Consider the following 27,554-nt stretch of genomic DNA (forward strand, 5'->3'; position numbering starts at 1 on the left):
ACAAAGCCGACTCCTTTGAGAGTCGGGAATTTCACCACTTAGATGGTAGGTGCAAGGAAAAACTTAAAGGTCATTGAGGAAAGTTCTCCCAAAAATGATATTGTAAGATGATTTAATGCTTATCACTATGAACCGAATCCAAATTATGGATTGATGAGGACAATCACCAACTATCATGGGTAGGTTGATCAACCCATCCGGTTGAACCGAGTGCCCTGAGAAGCTACCAAAAGACTCGAACAGGATTGAAACTCTAATCTATCAATGCCTATTTGGATGAATGCATTCGTGAATAGAGCATCCACTGAATTTCATATGTCTACCATGATCATCTTGACTCAAAATCTATTGATTTATGTGGAGATAATGATAAGATCATCGTAAGGCGTCTTTACACCTTTTAGGTCAGAATCGCTGAAGTAGATGTGTTGATCCAATTTGAGCTTCTTCTTTCATAGATTTACCTCAAGGGCTCATCAGGCATACTTCTCCCAAGAATTATGTGATATTCCTCCTCCTACTGGCTACCGCTGATAGTATTGATGGTGCTTTTGTCATTAGCTTCCCTTAGCTCACTCTTTTTTGGGCTTGGGTTAGATGATCTAGATCTTGATCTCCTCCTCAGCAATTTGTCCAAGACCCATCCCTCTGTTATGATTGGCGAGGGATTTTTTTTAGCAACCCTCTTTGGATGAGGTCTTTGATGTCTTTTTTGTAGGACCCTACAGTCATTGGTGTCGTGGCCATAGTCCTAGTGGTAGTGGTAGTGGTAGTATTGATGAAGATCCCTCTTGTGAGGGTTCAAATTCATACGAGGTATGGATTTGGTGAGATGGCCCTCCTTCTAGATCAGGGGCAATACCAGTCATCCCTTCTTTGATCTCTTCTATCTAGTTGACTTTATCTAAACTTAGACTCAGGTGGCTCTCCCTCAGCCTTCTTGCCTCCAGAAGACTCAGCTTCGGTAGCTTACATTCAAGCCACTAGCTTATGGAGGCAACTATCTTCCGCCTCTATATATGATCAAGCTCTAGCTATGAGTTGGTCGAAGTTAACTACATGATTCATGATGAGCAAGTCGGGTGGCTATCTTCTGCCTATATATGTGATCAAGCTTTGGCTATGAGTTGGTCGAAGTTAACCACAAGATTCATAATGAGCAAGTCAGACAGCTTTTCATCTTCTAGAGATTATTGCACCATCACCACCATGTTGCCTAGGTATTCTACTTACAACCAATTAGCTTGAAATCTTTTCAATTATTCCCTCAGTATTTTGTCAGTTCTCTATTTAGTTTGAAATAAGAGAGAAAAAAGGAGCCTTCTTTTTCGTGTCTGCTAAGAAGTAGTGTACGAACTTCTGACTGAGTTGTTCATAGTCAAGGAGGGAGTCCTTCTCCAGAGAATTTCACCATGTCACGGTATTGCCATTGAGGGTAATGAGAAAAGCTCTTCAAATGACTGGATCAATCACATTCTACAGGCACATTAGGTCAAAGAAATTCTATGCATGTTTTGTTAGGTTGCATTCGCCCTTATATTTTATGATTGTGGCATCTTGATCTTAGGGTAGGAAGCATTCATGATCTAATCTTAGAGGGGAGTATTCCCTTCGATAACGTCGGTCACCATGTTGAATGTATGGTCATAACCAGAAACCAAGTTGGTCACAGAAGGATCAATCCAGAGCCTCAAAGGTTTGGGTCTGTAGGGTGTATCTTACACCTCGTCAAGTCACCGATAAAATTTGGCCAGGGTTGAGGCCTGAGCTTTCACCTGTTGCCACCAGGTGATGCTGATATATTGTTGATCGGCAACAAAGCGAGTTTGGCGACTCGATGGTTGAGGGTGGTCCCCCTAACTAGCTCTTCATCTTCCTACAGCCGGTGCTGTCCTTGAATGAAAGGGGTGACAGCTGAAGTGGGAGGTTGGAAAGGAAGAAAATGGCTAAGGAGGTCGTTCGCGAACAAGGCAAACTGTTATTGGAGAGATTGAGCTATCCTTTGGGTGGATTCATCCAGCTAAGCTTAAGTAACATAGCTAATACTGAAGGATTCTCTAGGAGTGCGTGAATTAGAGATCAGAGGGTGATTAGGATCAGCCATTGTTTTCAAGGGAATAAGAAGTGGGTCCCATGGTGGGCACTAAACTGTTTATGTTAGAAAGTTAATTGTATGATCGGGTGGATATTTGGAGGAGTTTAGGGTCTCTTAATCTTCTTTGATGAATGATTAATTAAGGTAAAGTAGATTTCTACAGATGTAACACCTGTTAGAGAGCCGAAGGAGATTTTTCCTTGTGTGTCCTCCAACATTCAAGTTAGTGACAAACTAACCAAGCTTGTAGAAATACAGAATCTAGTTTTAGGGTTTTTTTTCCAATGTACCTTGTTGTAGTGAGATTATCCACTATTTATAGAGAATTTGTGGGGGCATATTGGTAATTCGACCAAGTCGGTGCAGTCAGTCAGTCAGACTGCACTTTACATGTGTTGGCTTGTCGGTTGAGTGAGTTATCTCTGTATTTAATGTGATAATAATAGAATGGCTAAAGTACTAACATTGTCCGAGGAGTTTATGATTCCAGCCCGAAAATCATATTGACTCTGACCATGCATTTAATGTGATGGTGACTGGTCGACGAAGTATGGATGTTAATTAGCATGCATTAAAGGTGAGTGACGTTGGTGAAGTTGACAGGTTATTTTTTCGTTCAGGACACTCTTTAGTAAATTAAAGTCCGAGAAGAAGACGCCTTTTGTCTCAGACTCAGAGTCTTTTAACAGGTCCCATCTTGATGACATCGTTTGTCTTGGACTCGGATTGCTACAGAGATCAAAATGCACACACTCAGGTCGGGGGTCTTAGATTATAGGACTCAGCCAATTAAATATGACATGTAACCAATTCTCAAGAGCTTGTTATTCTTGATAATTCTCAAGATACAACATAATTGTATAGTTCCCTTATTTTCATCTTTAATTGTAGTATATTCAGGATGCAATTCGTTTGTGTCCGCCTTCATCCTTATCTTTTAGTTACAGGTTCTTTTGCATCATGCCCTGCTTTTTCAGTTAAAATAATAATAATAATAATAATAAAGATAATTAATTAGGGTTTCTGTTTATGATATTAATTATTAATTTTTTATAAAAATTAAATATTTATAAAATGTTAAACATTTTAATTTAAAATGTTTTTCTTTCAAATCATCTTTCACAGAGTTTATATGCAAAAACTACAAAGAAAATATACACACTTATATATCTATCTGCATCTGCATTACTATTTAAAAGAAAATCCCCTCTTGATAAGATTAACTTTTAAATTTTAGAAATTTTCCTTATATATGACAAACTAAGGAAATCTCTCCATATATGGAAAAATCAACGAAAATTCCCTTAAATCTTAAAACTTTAAATAAAAAAGTGCTTAATTTGTTCCTAGACAACAAGTGTCATTTTTTTGCCCGCATGAGTGAATTTTCTTTTCTTTTCTTTTTTGACTAAGAGGTTCTTTAGTTCCCAAAAAAACCCCAAAGCCTAATTTTAAAGGAAATTTCAGCATTGCCATGTAAAATTAGGTGTTTGCGCCTTTTTTTTTTCCTTTGCCTGTTTCACTAAAGGCTTTCAGTGAAATGGGGCAAGAAAATCCCTACCACATTATTTTTTTCAAGAAACACCACATCTGAGCTTGTAGCATGGAAATAGGCTCGAAAGCATTAAAAGCTATTAAAAACAGCTCCCTAACCAATCAAATGATTTATTTTTGAAGTTTGAACCAACTACATTTACAACTCAAGTTTTTGTCCTTTTTTTTTGTGTTTTCAAACTAAACTGAAGAAAAAGAGGAAAGATATTCATGCAATGTGTTCGAAACAAACAGCCACAAAACTTTTCCAAGATACTCCCATTATATTCAGAAAATGGGTTCCCAACATTACTTTCCATTTCTTATTTCTAGGGAAATGAATGAACAAAGTCCTAAACTTAAGGTGAGAGATAAAGCTAAGGAAAAAAACAATTTAGGGGGATAAATTTATAATTAACATGATTTGGGGACAAATTGATGTAGAACACACAGCAGACACGTTTATGTCAAAGTGGAATAGTCGCAAGTCCAAATGCGGGCCTGGTCGAAGAAAATAACTTGTTTCGAAGAAATGTCCGTAACTTTTAAACCGTACGTCGGAATTGGACGAATTATATATGAAAATCGACTATCTCGACGAGACGAAGCCATCCAAACCTACCCCTTACGGTTTGGTTTGCGTTCTCAGTTTCGCCAAATTCCTTACGGTTTGAGAGATATTTGTATTTTTGTTCATTTTTACTATTTTTGGTAATATTTTAGGAGTCTGTTTTGTTTAGGAAACAAATACAATTTGATCTCAAATTTGACTGGAGGACTTTCCTAATCATAAGGAGTTTTTTTAGGAGTTTTAATGTTTTAGGAATTCTTTACCATTTTTGGTAAGTTGAGAGTCCTTGTAGGAATTAGAGTCCTTGTAGGAGTCTTGTTTCTTTTTCTATTTAAGAAGAGTCTTGTAAGCCATAGAGGCATAACTTTTGATTAATAAAATTTTGTTTTTCCTCAATATTTCTTCGTGGATTCGAAGCTCTTCGTGGATTCGAAGCTCTTCGTGGATTTGAAGATCGTTCTTTGTGGATTCAGAGAACACCCTTGGTGGATTCCGAGGTTACAACTTCCGCGCTGCGTCAATTGATCCATCTCTGGAGATCGACCGAAACAGTGGGATCTTGCTTAATTTGGCACATGCTGAGTTTGCTTATAACTGTATGGAGAGTAGAACTACAGGCAAGGCACCCTTTGTGATTGTGTATGGAAGGCTTCCGAATTATTATCTCGACCTTGCTCCATTGTCTAAGCTTCCCGAACAGAGTGTTCCTGCGGATCATATGGTTGAAAAGATACGTGCTATCCAGCAGGAGGTGAAGGAAAAGATAGAGCAGTTCAATGCTAAATATAAAGCCGATGCTGATCAACACAGGAGGAAGAAGGTGTTTGAAGAAGGAGACATGGTGATGGTGTTTCTGCGAAAAGAACGTTTTCCCGTGGGCACCTACAACAAGCTAAAGAATAAGAAGTATGGTCCATGCAAAATACTGAAGAAGATTAGCGACAACGCTTATGTGGTTGACCTTCCTATAGATTTAGGTATTTCTCCTAGTTTCAATATTGCAGATTTGTTTGAGTATTACCCACCAGAAGAAATAACTATTCATGCAAGTGTAAGCTCGGGGTCGAGCTCTTTTCAAGCAGGGGGGACTGATGTAGAACACACAATAGACACATTTATGTCAAAGTGGGATAGTCGCAAGCCCAAATGCGGGCCTGGTCGATGAAAATAACTTGTTTCGAAGAAACGGCCATAACTTTCAAACCGTACGTCGGAATTAGACGAATTATATATGAAAATCGATTATCTCAACGAGACGGAGCCATCCAAACCTACCCCTTTGGGTATGGTTTGCATTCTCAGTTTCGCCAAATTCCTTACGGTTTGAGAGATATTTGTATTTTTGTCCGTTTTTACTATTTTTCGTAATATTTTAGGAGTCTGTTTTGTTTAGAAAACAAATCCGATTTGATCTTAGATTTTACCGGAGGACTTTACTAATCATAAGGAGTCTTTTTAGGAGTTTTAATGTTTTAGGAATTCTTTACCATTTTTGGTAAGTTGAGAGTCATTGTAGGAATTAGAGTCATTGTAGGAGTCTTGTTTCTTTTTCTATTTAAGAAGAGTCTTATAAACCCTAGAGGTATAACTTTTAATTAATAAAATTTTGTTTTTCCTTAATATTTCTTCGTGGATTCGAAGCTCTTCGTGGATTCGAAGATCGTTATTTGTGGATTCAGAGAACACCCTTGGTGGATTCCGAGGTTACAACTTTCACGCTGCGTCACAAATTTAAAAATACCTAAAATTTTGGAGGTATATATAAAAAAAATCCAAAATTTAAATACGGGTAAGTTTCATGAAACACCCGATCAATTTAGGTGTTTGTAACTATATATATCACCAATATCTTTGAAACACTCAATAACCCTCTAATAACTATTTTCATAACCCACAAAATTAACATCATTTGTTCATGTGCAACATGATCAAAATACCCCCAATAAATTTTGGTAAAATCTGAATAAGTTTCATGTTTTCTTACTTAATCCTCCATTAAGTTTTGGCAAAGAAAACCCCAAAAATGAATGTTTATAAATTTTCAGATTTATTTAGAGGTTTTTTTGTAATATTTAGATTTTTTAAAGGTTGTTTGTGATTTTAGGTTTTAAGAGGTTGTTTATAATTTTTTGGATATTGAATGGGTTTCTTTTTTATTTTGTATTTTTTAATTGTCGTTTTTATTAACTCTTGGGGGCTTTTTTATATTTAAATTTAAAAGGTCTGTTTGCAAGTTTTTGCTTTTTTACGTGGGTACTTGCAACTTTAGATTTTTCAGGGCTATTTGTTATTTTTTATTTTTAATGAGTCTTTGTAATTCTCATATCTTTTGGGGCTTGTTTGAACTTTCAGATTTTTCATGGTTTTTGGTAATTGTCAGACTTTTCAAGGGTTATTAATTTGGATTTTCAAGAAGTTGTTTATACTTTATGAATTTTCTTGGGGGTTACTTATAATTTTCGAATTTTTAGGGACTTTTTGTACTATTTAGAGTTTTTAGGTTTTGTTGCAAATTTAGATTTTTAAGGGGGCCATGTGTATTTTTTAAAATTTTTAGGGTTTGTTTGTAATATACTGATTTGTTAAGGATTTTTGTATAAATTTCATAAGTTAAAGGGGACTGTTTGTGACTTTCAAATTAACTTGCAAAATGATGTGAAGGGTACATATTAGCCTTGAGGGTTAATTTTTATTAATGTAAAATTATTAGATAACCCCATTATGGAGATTAAATGCAAAATGCTAAATGCCCAAGGATATGGGAGGTTTATTGATATTCACCCTTTAAAATGTTAAGGAGAGCTACATGACATTTCTTTTAGATTTTTGTTAATTATAAACAGTTATAATTTGATTAGGATAAACTAAGATTTGGTAATTAAAAAAATTATGGATAGAAATTTCTAATTATGGACATGAATATTTTTAATTTGATGAAGATTATTAGGAAGATCAAACTAGTTGTACACATGTCATATTGTAATATGATAGAGGGACACATCATTTTTTTAGTAGAGATTTGACACGAGGCACTTTCTGTACACATGTTCACTAGCTTCTCTTTATTATATCGAGGAGGATTCAGCTATAGCACTATCTTTTATATCATGCACGCATCATATGTAATGGAATATAAGTACTATTATTTAATTATTTAAACCAAGCATGCTTTTTAGTTTGAGCGAGCTTCAGTTTTTGAATTTTGAAAGTGCGCATGCCATATTTTCTAGAGAGAGAGGACAAGCGCTCACACTTCAAAAATCAATGGAAATGCTTAAGGTTGGAAACATCAAACGAAAACTACCCGTTGTTTTTTCTATTGACAATCCGACTATAGCACTCTCCGAGTCCTAAGTGTTGTGCATACACGGGAAATGCTAGTAATATTTAGTTTAGTTCAAGTGCAAAATACATTTAAAGATACAGGAATGCTCTATTAATGTTCCCCCCCCCCCGCCCCCCCCCCACCCAAAAAAAAAAACAAAAAGAGACCTACCGTTAGTACTTGCTATACAGCCTCTGCTACCTCATTATGTGGCTTCATTTCACTTAAATATCTTACAGTTTCCCTAGTTTGCACTTATATACACTCTCACATGCACATGTTTTTAGTAGAATTCGTATATGCTAAAGTTTTTGAAACTTACATATACCCTCATTTTTTTACAATATTTAAATATCCTAAAGCTTTGAAAACTTGTAGTCACTAGTAGAGATCCACCCATCCTAGATGGCCAACACCGTCTAGAATGCAGCACAAAACCGTCTACGATACTTATCGTAGACCTATCGTAGACGGTCGTCTGTCTAGAATACGCCGTTGACAATAAATCCATCTAGGATGATGCATTGCCGACAGCGTTGCTATCTAGAAAATGCATCACATACGTCCACACATCCTAGATGGCTTGGCCATATAGGATGTGTGAAAATAGCCTAGACGACTATGCCGTCTCGGACATATCCTAGACGGCGTAGCCGTCTACAATGTGGTTACACATCTAAGATGGCATAGCCATCTAAAATGTTTTATATGCATTTCCAGCAGCAAATTTGCATTTTCTCTATCACGCTTTGGACCTGTATAAACATATTTTAAATATCCATCGCATACTTATCAAATATTTTTAATATCCACTACATTCATATTTCCATCCAACAATATCCACATCCAACACAATATTGAATAATCTCAAATTTGACATCCCACATATTCACAACACAATCCGCTAACTAATAAAAATTTAAAATAACTATCGCATTATGGTTCATCACTTAAATGATTATCTCAATCTCACACATAGTTTCAAAATCCAATAAATTCATCATGTATACATAGATAATAAGTCATGAAATGAGAAATCCAAAAACGTCATGTTAAACAACCTCACAACTTAAAACTTATTTTAACTTAAGTTGCATATCACGTATATATACGGTGGTAAAGTTGGAAGTTGGTAACCTTAAAAAAAATAAAAATTAAATATTAGTTTGCATAACTCCAAAAAATTTGAATATCGTATTTCATTGAGTTAACTTGGGACCGACACAACATATAACTATTTTATACCCTCATCACTTAAACTATTTTATACCCTCATTCAATTTATTAAATACTAATTAAATTATAACTTGTACAAACTTGATATATGTGTTCCAATAAGCAAGGGTACCAAGAGAACTCAAAAGAAATTTTATCTTCCTAAATGATTCCCTATTCCAACATATCATCATCCAAGTATCTAGTCACTAGTGTCATGGCAACAAACATTAATCATACACTAGTTATATCTCTTTGTTATATGTTATTTCAAACTAAGAATTTGCCTAACCAAAGTTAGTAATTAGCCAAAATAACTAATGAATGGATTAATTGAAAAATATAATAAGATTTTAGGGACTACATAGAAATTTCATATGTGGAACAAAATCATTACCACAAACTCAAGGTTGTCTTTCTTCTTATCTTCCTTATCATATGTACTCTTGAAGATGCCATAAGCGACCTTCACCAATTCGTTGACCGGCTTGAAGACTTTGCCTTATGAAATAACAAAGCTATTAGAAATGGTTGTAATAAATAATTAAAGAATACTAAGCTTTAAATATTCTATATTGTAGATCAGCAATAACTACCCTCGACAGTAGTATATGATTGTAAACCCGTGTGGTGGTCGTACTTGCGGCATATCCGATCAACATGTCCATTGAAAGTTGATGTCTGCACAAAAAAGTTCTAGAAATATATATAACATAAGTACAATATCAAAATTAACAAAATTAATATCTTATTTCTGCTGTCTTAGTGTTCCAATAGTTGAGAAGTGCTATGAAATGATATCAATCCACCCTAGGATCGAGAACATAAAACCTTTGCCAATCATGCTCATATTTCTTATATACGTTATGCTTCAGTTCATGTCTTTACTATTTGGATGCAGCTAAAACCTTCTCATCGGGTCAAAAAACATAGTTCCATCCATCTGGGATGGTTCTCAAGGCAATAAGATTTCTATAAATTTACATATATGTAACTAAAATGCACTACAGAAATATAAATGAAAGTGTAAATTACTAATAATATACCATGAGTTTTTCCCATATTTCAGTGAAGGCTGACCATGGAAGCTCTAGTAGGTAAAGAATGGGCCGCAAATATTTGCTCTCCAGACTAAAGCTCCAATATAGTTATTAAGTTTAGTGGCCCAAGTACCGTTTGGCATCCTTACTGCACTCCAGTCAAGAACAACTTTTTGTCCCTTCGATGTTTCCTTTGTGTTAGACTTGTTTGCACCACGTCCATTCTTCTTCGGTGGAAGTTCACTACCTGCTAAGACAACAAGAAAAAAAGATTAATAACTTTAAAATTTAAAAGGTGAAAAAATAGAATTATTAAATTTACCCTTCTCAGTCTCTCTTTCTCTTTCGTTGCAATTGCATTGTCTTTTCTAGTCTTTATCAAATTACCCAACTCCAGTAATTTTCTTTTTGCAAGTGGATTGAGGTTGTTAGATCTAGCCTTATATTGAAATGCATCTGACAGTAATAGGAGACGACAGATATCAGGTCTAAGTGGCCAGAAAATGGTTGGTGACTCATCAGAAGTAAATGATGGTGTCAAGGAAATACTTGCAAAATTAAAGATAATAATCAATGCAAAACCATTACATTACTAAAAACTATGCAATATTAACTACTACGTACCTATATGAGGAGATGGTGTTAATGGTTCCGCAAAGGATTCTGGTATATAATGACCAGACCCTGGAGTCACCGACCATGATTGATCATCTGAACAATTGAAGTTATTAAAGCAAGCAAATATCATGAATAATAAAACATAAAAACTAAAAAATAATTTACCTATGTGAGGAGACTATGGTGTCAATGTCTCCTCAAATCCATTGCCTAGGATCGTGGATCGTGATCGATCACACCCCTCACCAAAAAGTCTCTTACCTCTCATCTGTAATTTTAATTAAGTTGTTAAATTGTATAAACAAGAAATGTGTAAATGCTTATAGCAAACATTTATTACCAATTTAATTTCACTTCTCATATTCTACCTTTTAAAATTTGTGCATTTTCATATCTAAAAAATATTGGAAGCACCTACCTGCTATTCTTGAGTACACTGTGTGGATGTTATTATGCTTAACGATATTAGACCTAAACGTAGAACAACATACGCTTATTATACATGAAGAACAAAGAGTAAGTACCGCCAACACTTTCTAGAAATAAAAATACACAAAGTATACAAAGATAGATGACGCATTTCTATATTCCTAACTCGTATGAACTGGACAGGTGCAATAATTACGATTTCAAATACCCATCGTCTTCTACTTATAAAATAACGTACGCCATATTTTTTGGATAAAAAATATATTTTCATATCCAAAATGAGTCATATATCTTTTATTATAAGTCCAAACAATTGACAGTAATTATTGAACGAGAGTCTACGGATAACGTTACTTTTTTATTCCCCTATGTCAGATATATAACGCATTGTTGTGTTATATAGCACACTAATTTTGAAAAACTTTGTTTGATTAAATCACGCTTTTACATATCATAAATAAACTTATAAAACACACATATAGCACATATATATAGTTGATTGGGTAAGTAGGGTTAAAGTTAGTTTTATTTAGTGTCATTAGTGCTATTAGAGTTATTAGAGCCAAAGTTGGTCTTAATAATATTATTATGTTAATTATTAGAATAATTAGTCTAATGTCATAAGGATTTTTATGGTAATTAGACTAATTTGATTTACTAAGAGTAGAGTAATTATTGACTCTAGGTTTAGCAAGGTAAGTAGCATATTTTGGGTAATTAGGACTAATAGATTAGGCTAGTCTCACAATAGAGTTATTATCCTAATTAGAAAATATATGTAATTAATGTTAGACTTAGCTAGGGTTACGGTTAGGTCTATGAACTAATATTTAAACTTGAAATTAGAATTATATGTAACTATAGTGTTTCAATGATTAAGGGTAGGACTAGGGTAACTAGCCTAAGTCTAGCATCATTAGTGTTAGTTTTGTTCGATTAATTAGGGTTAGCTTTATTTGACTAATTAAGGTTAGGTTCATTGGATTAATTAGGGTTAGGTTCATGTAATTAGTGTTTCCATGAATTAATGTTTAAATTTAGAATTAAAAAGATATGTCATTTGCGTTTTGAGGATTAGGGGTAGGCTTAGGGCTATTATCCCTATTCCAACATAAATAGGTTTATTAGTGTTTAGAGTTAAGATTAACAATATATATTAATTATTGTTGCAATGTCTAATGTTTGGGTATTAAATAATTACGCTAATTACAATAATTAGGTCTAGTTTTATGACTTTTAAGTTTTAGAGGTAATTAATGTTAGGTTTAGATTTTGAGTAATGATTAGTCCATTTAGGGTTAGGTTTAGTCAATAGCCTTGATTAGGGTTAGATCTTGGTTAAGGATTAGTCCACTTAGGGTTAGGTTATTACAAAATTTGCCTAATGAGAGCAAGAATCATTGAATATTTTTTAGCAGTTTCTCTAGTGCAAGTTAGCAGGCGATTTTTGCCTTGCTAACTTGCGCTCCTAGTTTGCTTTTTGATAGGAAAAAGAAGAAAATAAGTAGCAAAAAATCCTGGAAATTAGATTACGATCTTCAAATTCTTCTCTATTATCTGAAGATGATCAAATTGATGCTAGTTTCTTGGAGAAAGATGATGATTCTAGTCTTGAAGAAGTGATGGGGTCAACGGGGCAAATAGGAGCAAAAAAGAAGAAATCGATGATGCGAAATCCTTAGATCTACAACCTCGATTTCAGATCCTCATCTTCTTCAGGCTATTCCTCAGATCGACGTTCAAACTCGCTTGCTTAGTAAGTCTCCGATCTCTATTGAAGTTCTTAATATCTCTAGTAGGCGTTCTTGATAGTTGAGGAGGTTGAATTGGAAGAGGTATTGCCTTTTTCACCTTCATCTCAGATTTTCCCATCTAAATCTGCTAGTAAAGTAATCTCTGATAAAATGTTTTCTGCGTCATCTGCTCCTTTGAATTTGGATTCGATTACTGGTTCATCAAAACCTGTTGAGATAATTACTGATAAGATTACTCTTACAAATTCTGATTCTGATGCACAATCTCTGGAGCAGTCTTTGGAACCTTCAAAAAATAAAAATTCATCATCTCCTGTTAATAATATGAAGAAAAGTTGGGTCAGTTTTTTTCAGATAATAGAAAAGAAAGTAGTGGTTTAAATATGTCCTTTGAGCCTTCTAAAACGAATGATATAGTGACTTTCGATGATGAAGAATGGAATGAAGGAGAGTCAATGTGGAAATTTTCTCTTATTGGTCAGGTTTTGGGGATAAATGTTAAATTTAAAGCTATGGAGAATTTTGTGCAGAAAATTTGGGCAAATTTAGCTATTCCTGAAGTTTGCGCTCAAATATGGTGTATTTCTGTTTAATTTCAAGAGTAAAGAAGAGGTTAGTGATATACTAGTTAATGGTCCATGGTTCTTTGGCTCTAGACCTCTCCTCTTGAAACCTTGGTCCACTGAAGAGGATGTTGATAGAATTAAAGATTGCATCTATCCCATGTGGATTCAACTACCAGGTTTAAGGCTGAATTTGTGGAATGCTAAGGGTATTAGCAAAATTGTAAGTGTAATTGGACGACCAATCATAACCGACGAACTTACTGCAAACAGACAGATGTTAGCCTATGCAAGAGTGCTGGTTGAGGTTAATTTACCTTCTCCCCTTCCTGACCAAATCATTATACAGAGACCAAAAGGAAAACAGTTTACCCAAAGGGTTAACTATGAATTGAAACCTAAATGGTGTGATTTTTGTAAGCAAGTTGGACATGATTCAAATTTTTGCAAGAAACAGCCCAGAATTCAAAGATGGATCCCTAAAGTTAATCCTATTAAGAATACGGGTAATATAAATGATGCAAAATGTTGTAGTACTGGAGAAAATCAGGCACAACCTCATGTGTAGGTTGTGCTCAAGCCTGTGACTGTGCCTTTTGAAGGTGTTTCAAGTATCCAGTTGCAAATGCAGGCAAATGAGAAAGTGATACATAAGGAACATGTGTCTGAAAGTACAATTCAGGTGCTTGCTTCTGGAAATGTTGTGGATAAATTTAGTGTTCAGTTGCATGTGCATAAAAAAGTTCAAGAGGAAATTAATACTGGATATGGTAATTGTAGCAGAAATATTGAATCTAGTTCTGTGCATGTTGTGCACGTTCATTCTGGATCTAAAGCTGCAATTCATGAAATGCTTCCTCAAGGGAAAAATTCCTGGTCTCTTGTCAAAGGAAAAAGTTAAAGGGTAAAATTACTCCTGACAATCCTTTCTCTACTTTGGATAACATTTATTTTGATCCCTCTACAATTAATAGAGGGGGGCTGTTTAAATGAACCTATCCTTTTGGAATGTTAGAGGATTAAATAATTCCTCTAAGCAACTTTTGATTAAAAATCATTTGTTGCAAAATCACCTCTCCTTTATTGCTCTTCTAGAAACCAAAATTAAGGATGTAAGGATACCTACTTGTACTAAGAAAATTGAAAAAAATTGGGAATGGTTGTCAAATGTGGGAAACTCTGGTAAAGCAAGAATTATAATCATGTGGGATCCAAAGACTTTTATTGTACAAGCTGTTAAATTATCAGATCAACACATCACATGCACAGTTAAGTCTATTGATGGAAGACCGGATTGTATCATTTCATCTATATATGGTTCTAATCATTTAGAAGAAAGGAAAAATCTATGGTCAGATCTCAGATATATGCATAATAGCATTGGCAGTACACCATGGCTCTTGTGTGGAGATTTTAATGCCTTGATTAGCAATGAAGAAAAGTTAGGAGGTGCAGTGATTTCTGAAGCTAATACAAGTGATTTTAATAAAGCTATTGAGGACTGCCAGCTTTCTCACCTAAAAACTTTGGGTTATTTTTATACATGGAACAACAAGCAGGTAGCTAACATGAGGGTTTGGAGTAGACTTGACAGAGGCCTTGTAAACAATTCTTGGATTTAAATGTTCAATTCAAGTTATGTAGAATTTCTTCTCCCAAGCTTCTCGGATCATTCTCCAGTTGTGGTTTCAATATATGAAGATCTTGAGCATGGAAAAAAAACTTTTAAAAATTTCAAGATGTGGATTAAACATCCTAGCTATCTTTCTACAGTCTCAAAAATCTGGCGAACTCCCATTGAAGGATATGCTATGTTCTCTGTTTATTCTAAACTCAAATTGCTGAGGTGAGAATTGAAGGAATTAAACAAGAGACGCTTCTACAATATCAGTGAGCATGTGTAAAGAGCCAGAAACTCTTTAGAGAATGTTCAGAGGGATCTTTGGGCAAATCCTTTCAATCCTACTCTTATAAATCAAGAAAATGTATGTTTTGCAAACTACAATAAACTTCTTGATTGTGAACTATCTTTCTATCAACAAAAAGCTAGGATTGCATGGAATCTTCAAGGAGACAGGTGCACCAGCCTATTTCATACAGTTACAAAATCAAACAAGCATAATAACAGAATTCTGGTTTTGTACAACAACAAAGGGGAAAGAATTTCTGATATTGAGGGGATTGCACAAGAACTTACATCATATTACAAAAATCTTATGGGTACTATTGTAGTTACAAGGCCCCCCAGATATTAACATAATTCAAGCAGGACCATGTTTAGATCAAACACAAGCCAGGAATTTGTCTAGGCCTATCTCTAAAGAAGAAATAAAAGCTGATGTCTTCTCTATGCCAGATGATAGGGCACCTGGACCTGATGGATACAATGTCTCCTTTTTTAAATCTTCTTGAGATATAATTGGTGATGAGGTAACACAAGCTATAGAGGAATTTTTCAAAACTGGTAAACTTCTGGGCATGGTGAATTCAACTTCTATCACTTTGATTCCAAAGGTACAATGTCCAAAAAACCCTTCAGATTTTAGACCCATTTCTTGCTGCAATTATTTGTACAAGTTCATCTCTAAAATTTTGTCGAACAGAATGAAACCTATAATGGGATATTTGGTAAATGAAGCACAATTTGCTTTTGTGAAGGGAAGACAAATTTCCTCTAACATTATGTTGGCACATGAGCTTGTTAAAAGCTATGGTAGGAAACATCTTTCCCCAAGGGTTATGCTAAATATATAGACATTAGAAAGGCCTTTGATTCTATCAGTTGGAGTTTTCTCTCTGATTTGCTCCATGGCTTGGGTTTCCCTATGGCTATGATTAAATGGATTTTGGCTTGCATATCCTCTCCAAAATATTCAATATCTTTAGATGGAACTCTTCATGACTGTTTCAAGGGTGAACGGGGACGAAGACAAGGAGATCTTCTTTCTCCATATTTGTTTATTTTGGGTATGGAGTACCTCTCAAGGAGTTTGGGTGTGTTAAAGAATGATAGGTTATTCAAATTTCACCCAAAGTGTGCCAAATTTCAGATCAATCATATCATATTTGCTGATGATTTGCTCTTATTTGCTAAGGGTGATCTTTATTCTGTGCAAAAACTATATACATGTTTACAGGAATTCAGCATCACTTCAGTCTTGAGGCAAACCGAAATAAATGCTCAATTTACTATGGGGGAGTTGAAGATTCAGTGAAAAACTCCATTAACAGCTGCCTGGGTTTCTCTGAAGTTGTAATGCCTATAAGATATTTGGGAGTTCCTCTAATAACCAAAAGGTTATCTTTCTTAGATTGTAATCCTCTCTTCACAAAGATAACTGCTCAACTTCAAAAATGGAAGAATCAGAGAACCTTATATTATGCTGGACGGATACAAGTCATCAAAAGTGTGGTTCTTGGCATTCAAACTTTTTGGACATCAAACTACATTCTTCCTATCAGTGTGTTACAGAAAATTGATGAACTCTGTAGGAACTTCTTGTGGGGAGAATCAGACCAAGCTTTAAAGATTCCTCTTATTTCATGGGAGAGGATATGCCTGGAGAAGAAGAAAGGTGGCTTAAGGATTTACTCTGTCATTACTTGGAACATAGCTTCTACACTGCGTTGTATCTGGAATATACACATCAATAAAGAATCACTATGGATTAAATGGATCCATGACACTTATTTAAAGAACATGGATATTTGGCGGGTAAATGCTAAACCTGGAGACTCTTGGATGTGGAAGCAGTTGATAAAAACTAGAAATAAAGCAGTGGTTTCTTGCGGAGGTGTTGAAATTTTGAAAAACCTCATCAATTCTTGTTACAAGAATGGTAAAGTGAAGTTATCAGCACTATATATTGCTCTATCCTCTTCAACAGAGTGTGTAGCATGGTCTAATACAATTTGGCAGAACCTTAACGTTCCTAAACACTCTTTTATAAGCTAGCTAGCAATCCATGACAGACTCCTCACACGGAACATGTTGCTGAAGTTGGGGATTACAAATTCAAATTTGTGCTGTCTTTGTTCTAAGTCAAGTTGTGAGAACAGAAATCACCTGTTCTTTGAATGTAGTTTCTCGTGTGAAGTCTGGAATAATATCATGAATTGGCTGGGGTTCAAATGGAGAGCTTGCAACGGGCTTCGTCTCCTGAATTGGTACACTAACAGGTTGAGGGGTAAAGGTTGCAAACAAAAATTAAAAAGAATGTCGCTTACTACTACTATCTCCTACATATGGTGGGAGCGCAACATGAGGATTTCGCAGCAAAAGAGCATAAGTGTAGATCAGTTGGTCAGGGAGATCAAAATTGACATCCAAATAATAACCCTTCCTTTTCTAACAGTGATTGTTTGCCATCTTGAGGCTTAGTTCTCTGTTTACAGCATTTTTTGGTTTCTCAGTTTTTGTTTAAAAAAGTTGAGCATCATGATGTACATAACACTTTCATATTTGATAAATGAATAAAAATTTTCATTGACCAAAAAATTGCCTAATTAAATTAATTAGGGCTATGTTTATTGATTTTAGATTAGTTTTAGGGGTAATTAATATTAGGGCTAGATTTTGGGCAAGGATTAGTCAATAGAGTTGACTGGGGTTAGATTTTGGTTAAGGGTTACTCATTTAGGGTTAATATCAATGATTAATTAGGGCTATTTTGGGTGTTTATTGATGAATAATTAGGAGGGTTTTGGATGTTTAGAGGGGGTGGTGAAGCTTAACTTTTTCTCAAACGAGTGGCGACCTTCGACGACGAGCCTTTGACCACGTGATCGACTAACGAGCAGGGGGCGAACTTTGACGATGAGTAGTAGCACACTTCGATGACGATGAGTAGCGGCAGCCCTAGACCAGTTCAACGACGAGCAACAGCGACAGCCTTCAAGCACTTTGACGATGACGATAAGCAATAGACTTTGACAACGCACTTCGACGATGACCAGCAAGCGCACGACAGCTAGCCTTCGACCACTTCGATGACGACAAATAGCAGCGTCCTTCATCGACTTCGACGACGAGCAGCGATGACAAGCTTCAACGACGATGGTGAATGACGTCCTTCGGCGAGCGGTGAGGAATCTTCAAGGATGCAATGAGCCAGATCTGGTGAAAAGGTAAAGTTGAAGTTAGGGGGCAAAAAATATGCTAACATCCTAGATAGATCAGCTATCTAGGATGTGGGCCCTATTTGTTTGAAAAAATCGCCTGGAATCACATCCCCAACGGCAAGTCCGCCTGCAATACATGCATTTTCGACGGATTTTCGTAGACTGTTGTAATCCGTCTATAATACCGCATCCTAGATGGATATTTGTCCGTCTAGGATGTGTTGTCTATGATGGTATGGTCTCTAATAGTGACTTAAATACTCTCAGTTGCGTAAACTCAAAGGTATTAATTAAGTGCACGTTTTAAAGACTTTAGTTTGATGTATTTACATGTTAAGAGCTTTGCTACAGGGACCCAAAATATGGGACCAATAAAGGGGACAAGTGAGGTGTCCCCCTTCTATTGGATAATGAATTGGCCATCATTAATGATGGCCAACTCATTATCCAATAGAAGGGGGACACCTCACTTGTCCCCCCTATTGGTCCCATATTTTGGGTCCTTAAAGAATTTTTCAAATGAAAATTTTAATAATTTCAGGCTATATTAAGTGCAAAGTAGATGTGACTATAGGTTATTTAAGTGCAATTAATTAAGCCCTCATGATTTCTGTCCCTCATTCAATTCGTCTAACAGTTACCCCCAACCACACTACCCTAACTTTGTTGAACTTCTTTTACTTTATTTAAACGAACAAGCCCTAGTCAAAAAAAAAGTACCACTACATACTGTGAAAATGAGGTTGCTCAGAAATCCAATAGTCTTCTTCTTCTTCGTCTTCTTCTACCTTAGTCCTTCTGAGGTTGAGATCTTAGCAATGGCTAAGGATTCTCCTTCAACTGCACCGCTTGTGCCCGCATTAATCGTGTTCGGGGACTCGATCATGGACCCTGGAAACAACAATGACATTAATACCATCGTCAAGAGTAATTTCCCACCCTATGGTGTCGACTTCACCGGTGGCAAGCCCACTGGCAGATTCTGCAATGGAAGGATCCCTTCTGATTTTATTGGTACATATATACACATAGAGTTCTATATATAGCTTGTTTGCGCTGTTAATTTCCTTATTCCTTCCAAACTTGTCTTGATTTCTATATTTAACTCCTACAATTTGTGAGGTTATTTTTCATAGTTTACACTTATGTTTGCTTCCATATATACTTGTCAAATTATGTTTGGCATAAAAAAAAAATTCTTTTAATTAATCATTTGATTACACACAAACATAAAATTATTAATTTTACATTTTCTCTTTGGCTTTAATTTTTAAAGTATAGCTCGTAATCTCAATCATAAATCTAGAATCATTATTGAAGTTTTTTGGATTTGGGTCTTCTCCGCTACAAGAATGTAGAGAGGAGATCTCTATATTTATTGCAATCACGTGTTAATTTGTCTAGCATGTACGTGGTTGTGTTTCGTTTCAAATCTAGCAGTCATCGATAAATTGAATTTGTTCGTAATTTACACTCAAAATACAAACTGTACTTATCCACTAAACGAATTAACCGTTCTCATAACATTGTAGTGATCTCTCCAATACCTGTTTGTGTGTGGGTGTGTTTGGAGGATTTGAATTCAAGTCTTTTTTTTTTTTTTTTTTTTTTTTTTCTCTCCAATACCTGTTTGTGTGTGGGTGTGTTTGGAGGATTTGAATTCAAGTCTTTTTTTTTTTTTTTTTTTTTTTTTTTTTTTTTTTTGGTACTTAACGTGAAAAAAGGCGGGGCCATTTGCGTCCTGTTCCATTAATTACTCATAACGAAACAATGGCTTCCCAAGTGAGATGGTAAGTACAAGCTTACACATCAGCTAAATATATGAAAGGTACTTAATTTAGTTACAATGACTAAGTAATTCCTTAATGCAGCTTCTAAACTTGGATTAAAGGAGGACTTACCAGCTTATGTGGGCGCTAACCTAGCCCCTGAAGACTTAATCACAGGTGTAAGCTTTGCCTCAGGTGGCGCTGGATACGATCCTCTTACTTCAAAAGTTGCGGTATATAGACTACTTTAATTACCTCAATTTCTATTATTTTGTTTGGTTACAAATATACATATATATGAATTGTTAATTATGTTTTAGTCAGCGATATCACTTGATCAACAACTAGAGCTGTTCAAAGCATACAAAGAGAAGGTAAGAGCAATCACAGGAGAGGACAGAGCAGCTACAGTCTTCTCTGAGAGTTTATACATCGTATGCATAGGGAGTGATGATGTGGCAAATACGTATTTTCCTACTCCTTTAAGAAAGAGGACCTACGATGTACCATCGTATGCCAACCTGTTAGTAGGTTTTGCTTCTGAGTTTGTGCAGGTAAAACTTTTATTTTTCCTGATTAAATAGTTTACTGCATGAACTGATTAGTAATTAATACAATACATCAACACATATAATTTAATCACTGGGTTTTATATGGTGTGTGTAGTAATATATATGATGTGTGGAGTACGTAGTTTTGTGTATGAATTATGAATCCTATCGTTTAATATGTTACATGTTCCCGCAGTGGCGGACCTATGTTAGTTCAAGGTGGTTCACTTGAACCACCTGAAATTTCAGAAGACACTATATATAACATATATCTCAGTTACCAAACAAGAAGAATTTTCAGCCTAGTGGAAAAGCCAGAGCATCGAATGTTTGTTAAACAGGGAAGTTCTAGGTTCGAATCCAGCTTCTTTTTTTTCATTTTGAGCTTTGTTGTTTTAATTCATTTTGTTTAGTATTAGTATGTAATAGTATGAAATGCTTCACTTCAATCTGAAATTAATTATCTGTTTACCACACTATGGACTATAAATTTTTCTCTATAATTTTGATGTGTTTTGCTACATTCTACATCTATTTTACAATCATCATTATTTAATGTATTTTACTCCATCTTTTTTACCACCATCCAACTCAAATTTCTTGGATAAGTATTTAATTTTCTAATAATTTCTTTTAAATTTACATGAATATTCATTGTATTAGTTTATTGTATGAGTTTCTTACATAGTTTTCTCATCTCTATCAATTTTGGGCCTGAATGTGTCTGCATACTATTTTCTAATAAAAAAATCGGGATCTATCAAGTAGAACTATATGTACTGTAGCCTAGGACTTATATTATTGTATTGTTAGACATTAAAAAAAATGAACTTTTCTTGTAATTTATCAGAGAAAAATTCATAGCTTATATGGATTAATTTTACTTTTCGTGCCTGGTAGCATACTGGTCGTGTAATTTTTAGTGAGTATTTTCCATGTGCTTCTAAAGAAATTAAGGATGTTTTCCGGAGGGGTGGTAATTTGTGACCCGTCTAGGTCACTTTATATGGGTCGGTTTGTAATCGGGTCGACCCGAAAAATCCATTTATTAATCGGGTTATAAACAGGTCAACCCGCTGACCCGTTTAATTTTAACTCATTTACTATTGAACCCTTATCATTCAAAACTTTTACAAACACACCCATAAAAAATCTATACTTACAAACACTATAAAATCTATAAATTACATACACCACTGTCAACAATTTGTGATTAGCATAAAACACCCTTAGAGGTTCGAAAGGTAAAAAACATCCTCAAAAGTTAGAAATTTACCAAAAACCATGAAAATATTAAAACTTACAAAACAATACAAAAATCTACATTTATATACAACACTATGACAATTTTGTAATTTGCAAATAAACCCTAAAGTTTCAAAAACTACAAAATGCACCCTCACAAAGTAAAATTTATAAAAACACACACCAGAAGTATCAAAATCGATAAATAATACGAAAACTAAAACTTATAAACAGTACCATGAAGATTGTGCAAAAAACACCCTGAAGTTTCAAAAGTTGCAAAAATACCCAACATATGTCAAAAATTTTAAAAAAATTGAAACTTTCAAACAGTGCAAATTTATAGTTTATAAATTACAAAACCCCGCTGAAAGTTTTGAGTTTTGCAAAAAAACAACCTAAATGTTTCAAAAATTACAAAATACATGCACAAAAGTCAAACTTTTTCATAAAAACTCCCCAAAAATATCAAAACCTATAAAAAAGTATAAAATCTATAAGTTTTAAGCAGCACCATGAAATTTAAAAAATTAGTAAAAACACCCTTCAAGTTTGAAAATTTGCAAAAACACCCTCAAAAAGTAAAACTTTTACAATAACACGCCCAAATACATCAAAATTTAGAAACAATACAAAATCTATAAGTTATAAACAAAACCACTAAAATTTTAAAATATGTCAAAAACACCCTAAAATTTTTAAAATTGCAAATACACCCTCAAAAAGTTAAATTTTATAGAAACAGACCGCAATTATTCAAAACTTAAAGAAGTACAAAATTTATAACTTATCGATGGCAGCATGAAAATTTTGAAATTTTCAAAAAACTCCCTAAAAGTTATAAAATTGTAAAATACACCCTTAATAAGTTAAATTTTACAGAAATACATGCCACATATATGAAAACTTACAAGCAGTATAAAATATATAGCTTATAAATAGTAAAAATTTTCATGTTTGCAAAAAAAAACACCCTAAAAGCTTCAAAACTTACAAAAACCACCCTAAAGTTCAAGTTGTCAAAAGTTACAGAGTATAAAGTTTATAAATTAGAAAAAATCCCTTGAGAAAATGACATATTTTAGCAACAAATCAAATAAATCTAAGTGAAGTGCTTGGTGTATTGATTTTTTTTGGAAAAAGAAAAAGTGCTCTTCTTATTCCTAATGTTCGAGAGAACGCGAAACCACTAACTATACTTGCCTAGCACTAAACAATACAAAACGTATGAATGATAAATAGGACCATAAAAACTTTAACCATCAACTTTATGTTAAGTACATGAAAATCATAAAACAATTAAATGGGCCACTTGGGTTGATGGGTAACCCATTTAATAAATGGGTTGACCCGATTATTTAATGTGTCAGGTCGGGTCAATATTATACAAGTCGAGTCAAAATTTATATTGGGTTAGGTTGGGTGTGGTCGACCCGTTTGTCACCCCTAGTTTTTGGCAACTCCATGCTAATCCGGAAAAGGCCTTTAACATGAATAGGACTGAACCAAGGTGTTAAGGATCTCTTTTTTGAAGGGGGGGAAAAGTAGTTCAATCTTATATCAGTTTTTCCCAAACACATTAACCCTTAACCAATTAATTCTATTACCCTAGTTTGTGGGTGAATTGCCAAGACGCTTGCACAATGAGAGTCAAGGACGTATCTGCTCCCAGCAAAGTGGTGTAAGTGTCATCAATTTGTTCTAGAAGAACTAGGACCTCACCCCTACTAAAATTTAAAGAACCAGTCGACCCAGTTGAATGAATTCACATATTTTAGCGAGCAAAGCCCTAACACGGAATATCCAAGATCTAGTGCAAATAAACATTGAAAATATGCAACCCAAAATCGATCCACAAGCTTCAAACTAAGAACATAAACAAGGTAAAACAAGTATTTTATGTGGTTCACCTTAATGGGCTGCATCCATGGGCAAGGAGAATCAATGGATTATTCCACTATTTTAATAACAATATATATACATGATTTGTAGGTTCATGAGAACACGCATCAATCACTTAAATACACCAGCTAACAACCCTTATCTACAAAACTAGTAGGTTCATGAGAACACTCATCAGATCATTGTATACACCAACCAACAACCCTTATATCTACAAATATACAAGCAGTAAGAGAAATTGTGTTTAAATCAGTTGAGGAAAACGCTAATTAAATAACAAATTGTGTTTTTGCAGAAACTCATTAAAATGGGCGCGAAGAAGATTGGCGTCGTGGGAATTCCGCCGATTGGATGTGTTCCTTCACAAAGAACTCTAGGTGGGGGAATCTTCAGAGCTTGTGCCACTCCTCAGAATCAATTAGCGACTTTATTCAATTCAAGGGTCAGCACGGAGATCCAAAGAATCAAAACAAAATTTCCTGGGACAAGGTTGGTCCTAGCTGACATATACGGCATCTTATATGATATCATTCAACGCCCAAAAAACTATGGTAAGTCAATCATCTTTGAATATTTACCCAAATATCTAACGTCGAAATTTTCTTGACTATTAATCAAGTATACTAAGTTTTTATTGCTAAATTCACGCTTGTTCATCTCATATAGTTCTTTTTCAGAATATTGGTTATATTTGTCACACACCTTGTTGTTGCCATGAAAAAGGGATTAAGTGGAACAGAATTCGTTGCTACCATTATTATATATTATATTTATTTAACTTTTATTTGAAAAGAGCATTCAAATTGCTTTGATTTCCGTAAATTAATTCCTCTCCAAATTCATATTAATTTGCCCCCTCTATGTAGGAGCTACTGAACTGTTTGTTTGTTTGGGTTGTTTTATGCGATCTTCTGTAGGACTTGAGATTTCAGCAAAGGGATGTTGTGGTACTGGAAAATTGGAGGTTTCTGTACTATGCAATAGTCTCACATCGTCAGTGTGCTCAAATGTCTCAAAATACGTATTTTGGGACAGTTATCACCCAACCGAGAAGACGTACAAAGTTCTTGTGGACTTCTTGTACGAGAAATATATTCCCCAGTTGATCTAGAATTATATATATTCGTGTGGTGATCTAGAAGGTGTGTTATGGACTGGTCTCCAATTTCTCCTGCATGTATCATTGTTTTCCCTTTGATTCAAATGTGTGTGTGTGTGTGTGAAGAACAGTACGTTCAATTATCTTGAGGATGGATCGAGTATTCAGTAAATGTCACTTTATTTTTATTTTTCATTTTTTATGCGCTTGTCACACCTGAGTATGCATGAATTGGTCCGCCAAGAGATTCCTTCGACCTAATTATATATTACATTGTTACCCGCTGAGGGTGACCTGGACAAATGGGAGGTTCCAATCCGACCCTCACTCTTTTTGGTTCAATTCCAGACTGGATTATCAAGTACGTGTGTTTATATTGTTCTAGATTTAAAACTTTTGCGTCAATGTGTAATTTGGTGAGTTTGATTCCGTAAAGTTTATTGAAAGAGTAATGCAAATGTCAATCAATCATAGATGAGCCACCATGATAATTAGAGTGAATTGTTTGTACCCCGATAAGCCGAAACTTTTATGAAACAAAAGCCTAGAGCCTTATCATCATATTCCCCCAAAATCCAAATATAAAATATTACAATTTATGAAAACATTGACTATAAGAATTCCTTTTAAGGAAAAAGAGATATTATGATTCTTTCGTACGTCTTCCCTTTATGATTATCGGAATGTGGGAAGAAAGATCACGCCATTGAAGGTAATTAACTATCTATTTCATGTTGAGACGTATGATATTGCAAAATTTTAAATATATGAAAAAAGGAACAAATAGATAGAAAACATGGTACTATTTTTTCAATTCCGAGCATAGGAAAGTTAGCTAAAAGAAATGAAAAAAAAAACTTTTAGATCTTTCTAATTCTTCTAGTGTTTTTTTTTTACTTAATGAAGTTTCTATTAGAATTGTTAACAATCTTTCCCCAAATTTCATTAGACCTCCAATTTTCTTGACATTTGCACTCTAGTCTGCTCGACTACAAAGTATATCAAATTGTAAGAATATTTTCTCTCTCTTTTATTTATTTTTTTAAAATTATGTGGATCTTAATATCTTATATAGATTTTCAGTTTAGCCTTTTGGCTTTTGCTATTTCCCGCTAAAAATGGGATTATGCTCCCTTTTCCATCAAACAAATTACTCTAGAACAAACGGAATGATTCGTAACCGTAACATTAAAAGGCGGAAAGGATATGGAATATTTTAACAGCTTTGCTTTGGTACACCAATAATGATTTTTTTTCATTTTTTTAAATATGTACAAAAGAAGAAATAGGCTGAATAGTTGGAGGGATCTTTTGGTAATTTTTAATTAAGTTTACTTTTGTATATATATTTCTCTTTCTGAAACTGTTCCTCTACTTCCTCCCATAACGTCCCTTACTATCGTTACAGATTAGGAGCAGCCATAAATAATTTTCAATTTAAGAATGATAAGGAAATGTCTATAAATTAATCAAAAAGAAAATAAAAGAAAAGGCTATGAAATACGAATAAAACTATTTTCATAATGCCATGAATATATTATTATTATTTTAATTATATAAAGAATAAACCCAAAAAATAACTATTTATCCCAAGATTCTACAATGGGATTCCAACAATAGAAAACTGAAATTTTCAAAAAATTTCGAGAAAGAGAATGCACGTAATCAGCTAATTTAGTAAATATAGTGCGGGAAAATAAAAAAAATAAAATATTAGACAAAACTCCACTTTTGAGATATTTGACAAAGATTTTTCATTGTCTTTTTTGAGAAAAAAGATTTTTGACAAAGGTGAAGAATCGTATCTTCACATATGATTGCTGATCGTATGATAAAAATGTCAAGCGAAGTCAGTTTTAAATAACCAGAGGAAAGAGAAATCAAACCCAAACTAGGCACTAGTTTTTGCTTTAATTACGAATTTGACAGCGAAAGTGAAAAGATTTTTCAGTTGGAGGTGAGATCTACAGTGAGGAAGAAAATCACGGAAAAAATTACAACTGCTGCCATAACTTAATTTTCGGAGTAAAAGCTGTCAGCGTATTTTAATAAAAAAAATCAGCAATATTAATATTTTCCATATATTTGTGGCCTCATAAAATCAACTTCCTCCTTTTATTGAGGCAAAAATGAAGCAAATTGTAAAACCTCCATTTCTATTTAACAAAGAAAGAAGAAGATGCTCGCAATGACTTCTTTCATTAAAAATGAAGAAGAAGAAGATGACGCCGTCAAGAAATTAACTACCCACGACCGCCGTTTCCGTTCCGTCTCCGCCTCATGGGACCGCCACGTGTCCTCGCTTCTCTTCCTCCACACCCAGTCTTACACCCACCTCTCCCTCTCCGGCCTCTTCACGAACTCGCCCCTCGCCTGTTTCCCTCTGGACCCCACATCCCACTCGATCCCCGACCCCACCTTCTCCTTCCTCCCCTACTCCGAAATTACCGTCCTGTCCTCGTCCCACGGCCTGATCTGCTGCGTCGCGGATGGCGCGTACGTCATCTGCAACCCCTCGACGATGCAGTGGACCCCACTCCCGAAACAAAAATCCGGCCGTGCCGTCAATTCTAACGCCGTCGTCGTCTTCAGACCCTCCGTCTACAACTTCAGGTCCGATTACTTCGTCATTTGTCCGTTCGAGATCGGGTCCGGATCCGGGGTTTTCGGGTTCGACGTATTCGAATCCGAATCACGTAACTGGCGAACCTCCGAAGAGACTTG

General features: G+C 34.8%; 1 protein-coding gene across 2 annotated transcripts in view; it reads left to right on the top strand.

Moving 5' to 3' along the window:
- LOC109837673 (GDSL esterase/lipase EXL3-like) overlaps positions 1–25,030 on the top strand; it is a 36,743-nt gene extending 11,713 nt beyond the window's left edge. The window contains exons 1-5 of one of the 2 annotated variants that reach the window (XM_020406001.1): positions 18,963–19,278; positions 20,136–20,266; positions 20,354–20,587; positions 24,027–24,282; positions 24,649–25,030. In XM_020406001.1, coding sequence (XP_020261590.1) covers positions 19,002–19,278; positions 20,136–20,266; positions 20,354–20,587; positions 24,027–24,282; positions 24,649–24,842 — 1,092 coding nt within the window. In that variant the 5' untranslated portion in view covers positions 18,963–19,001 and the 3' untranslated portion in view covers positions 24,843–25,030. Of the gene's footprint in view, positions 1–18,962; positions 19,279–20,135; positions 20,267–20,353; positions 20,588–24,026; positions 24,283–24,648 lie in introns of those variants that run through there. The other variant, XM_020406002.1, reaches the window with a different exon arrangement.

The sequence above is a fragment of the Asparagus officinalis genome, chromosome 4 (assembly GCF_001876935.1).
Source record: "Asparagus officinalis chromosome 4, Aspof.V1, whole genome shotgun sequence".
Lineage (NCBI taxonomy): Eukaryota > Viridiplantae > Streptophyta > Magnoliopsida > Asparagales > Asparagaceae > Asparagus > Asparagus officinalis.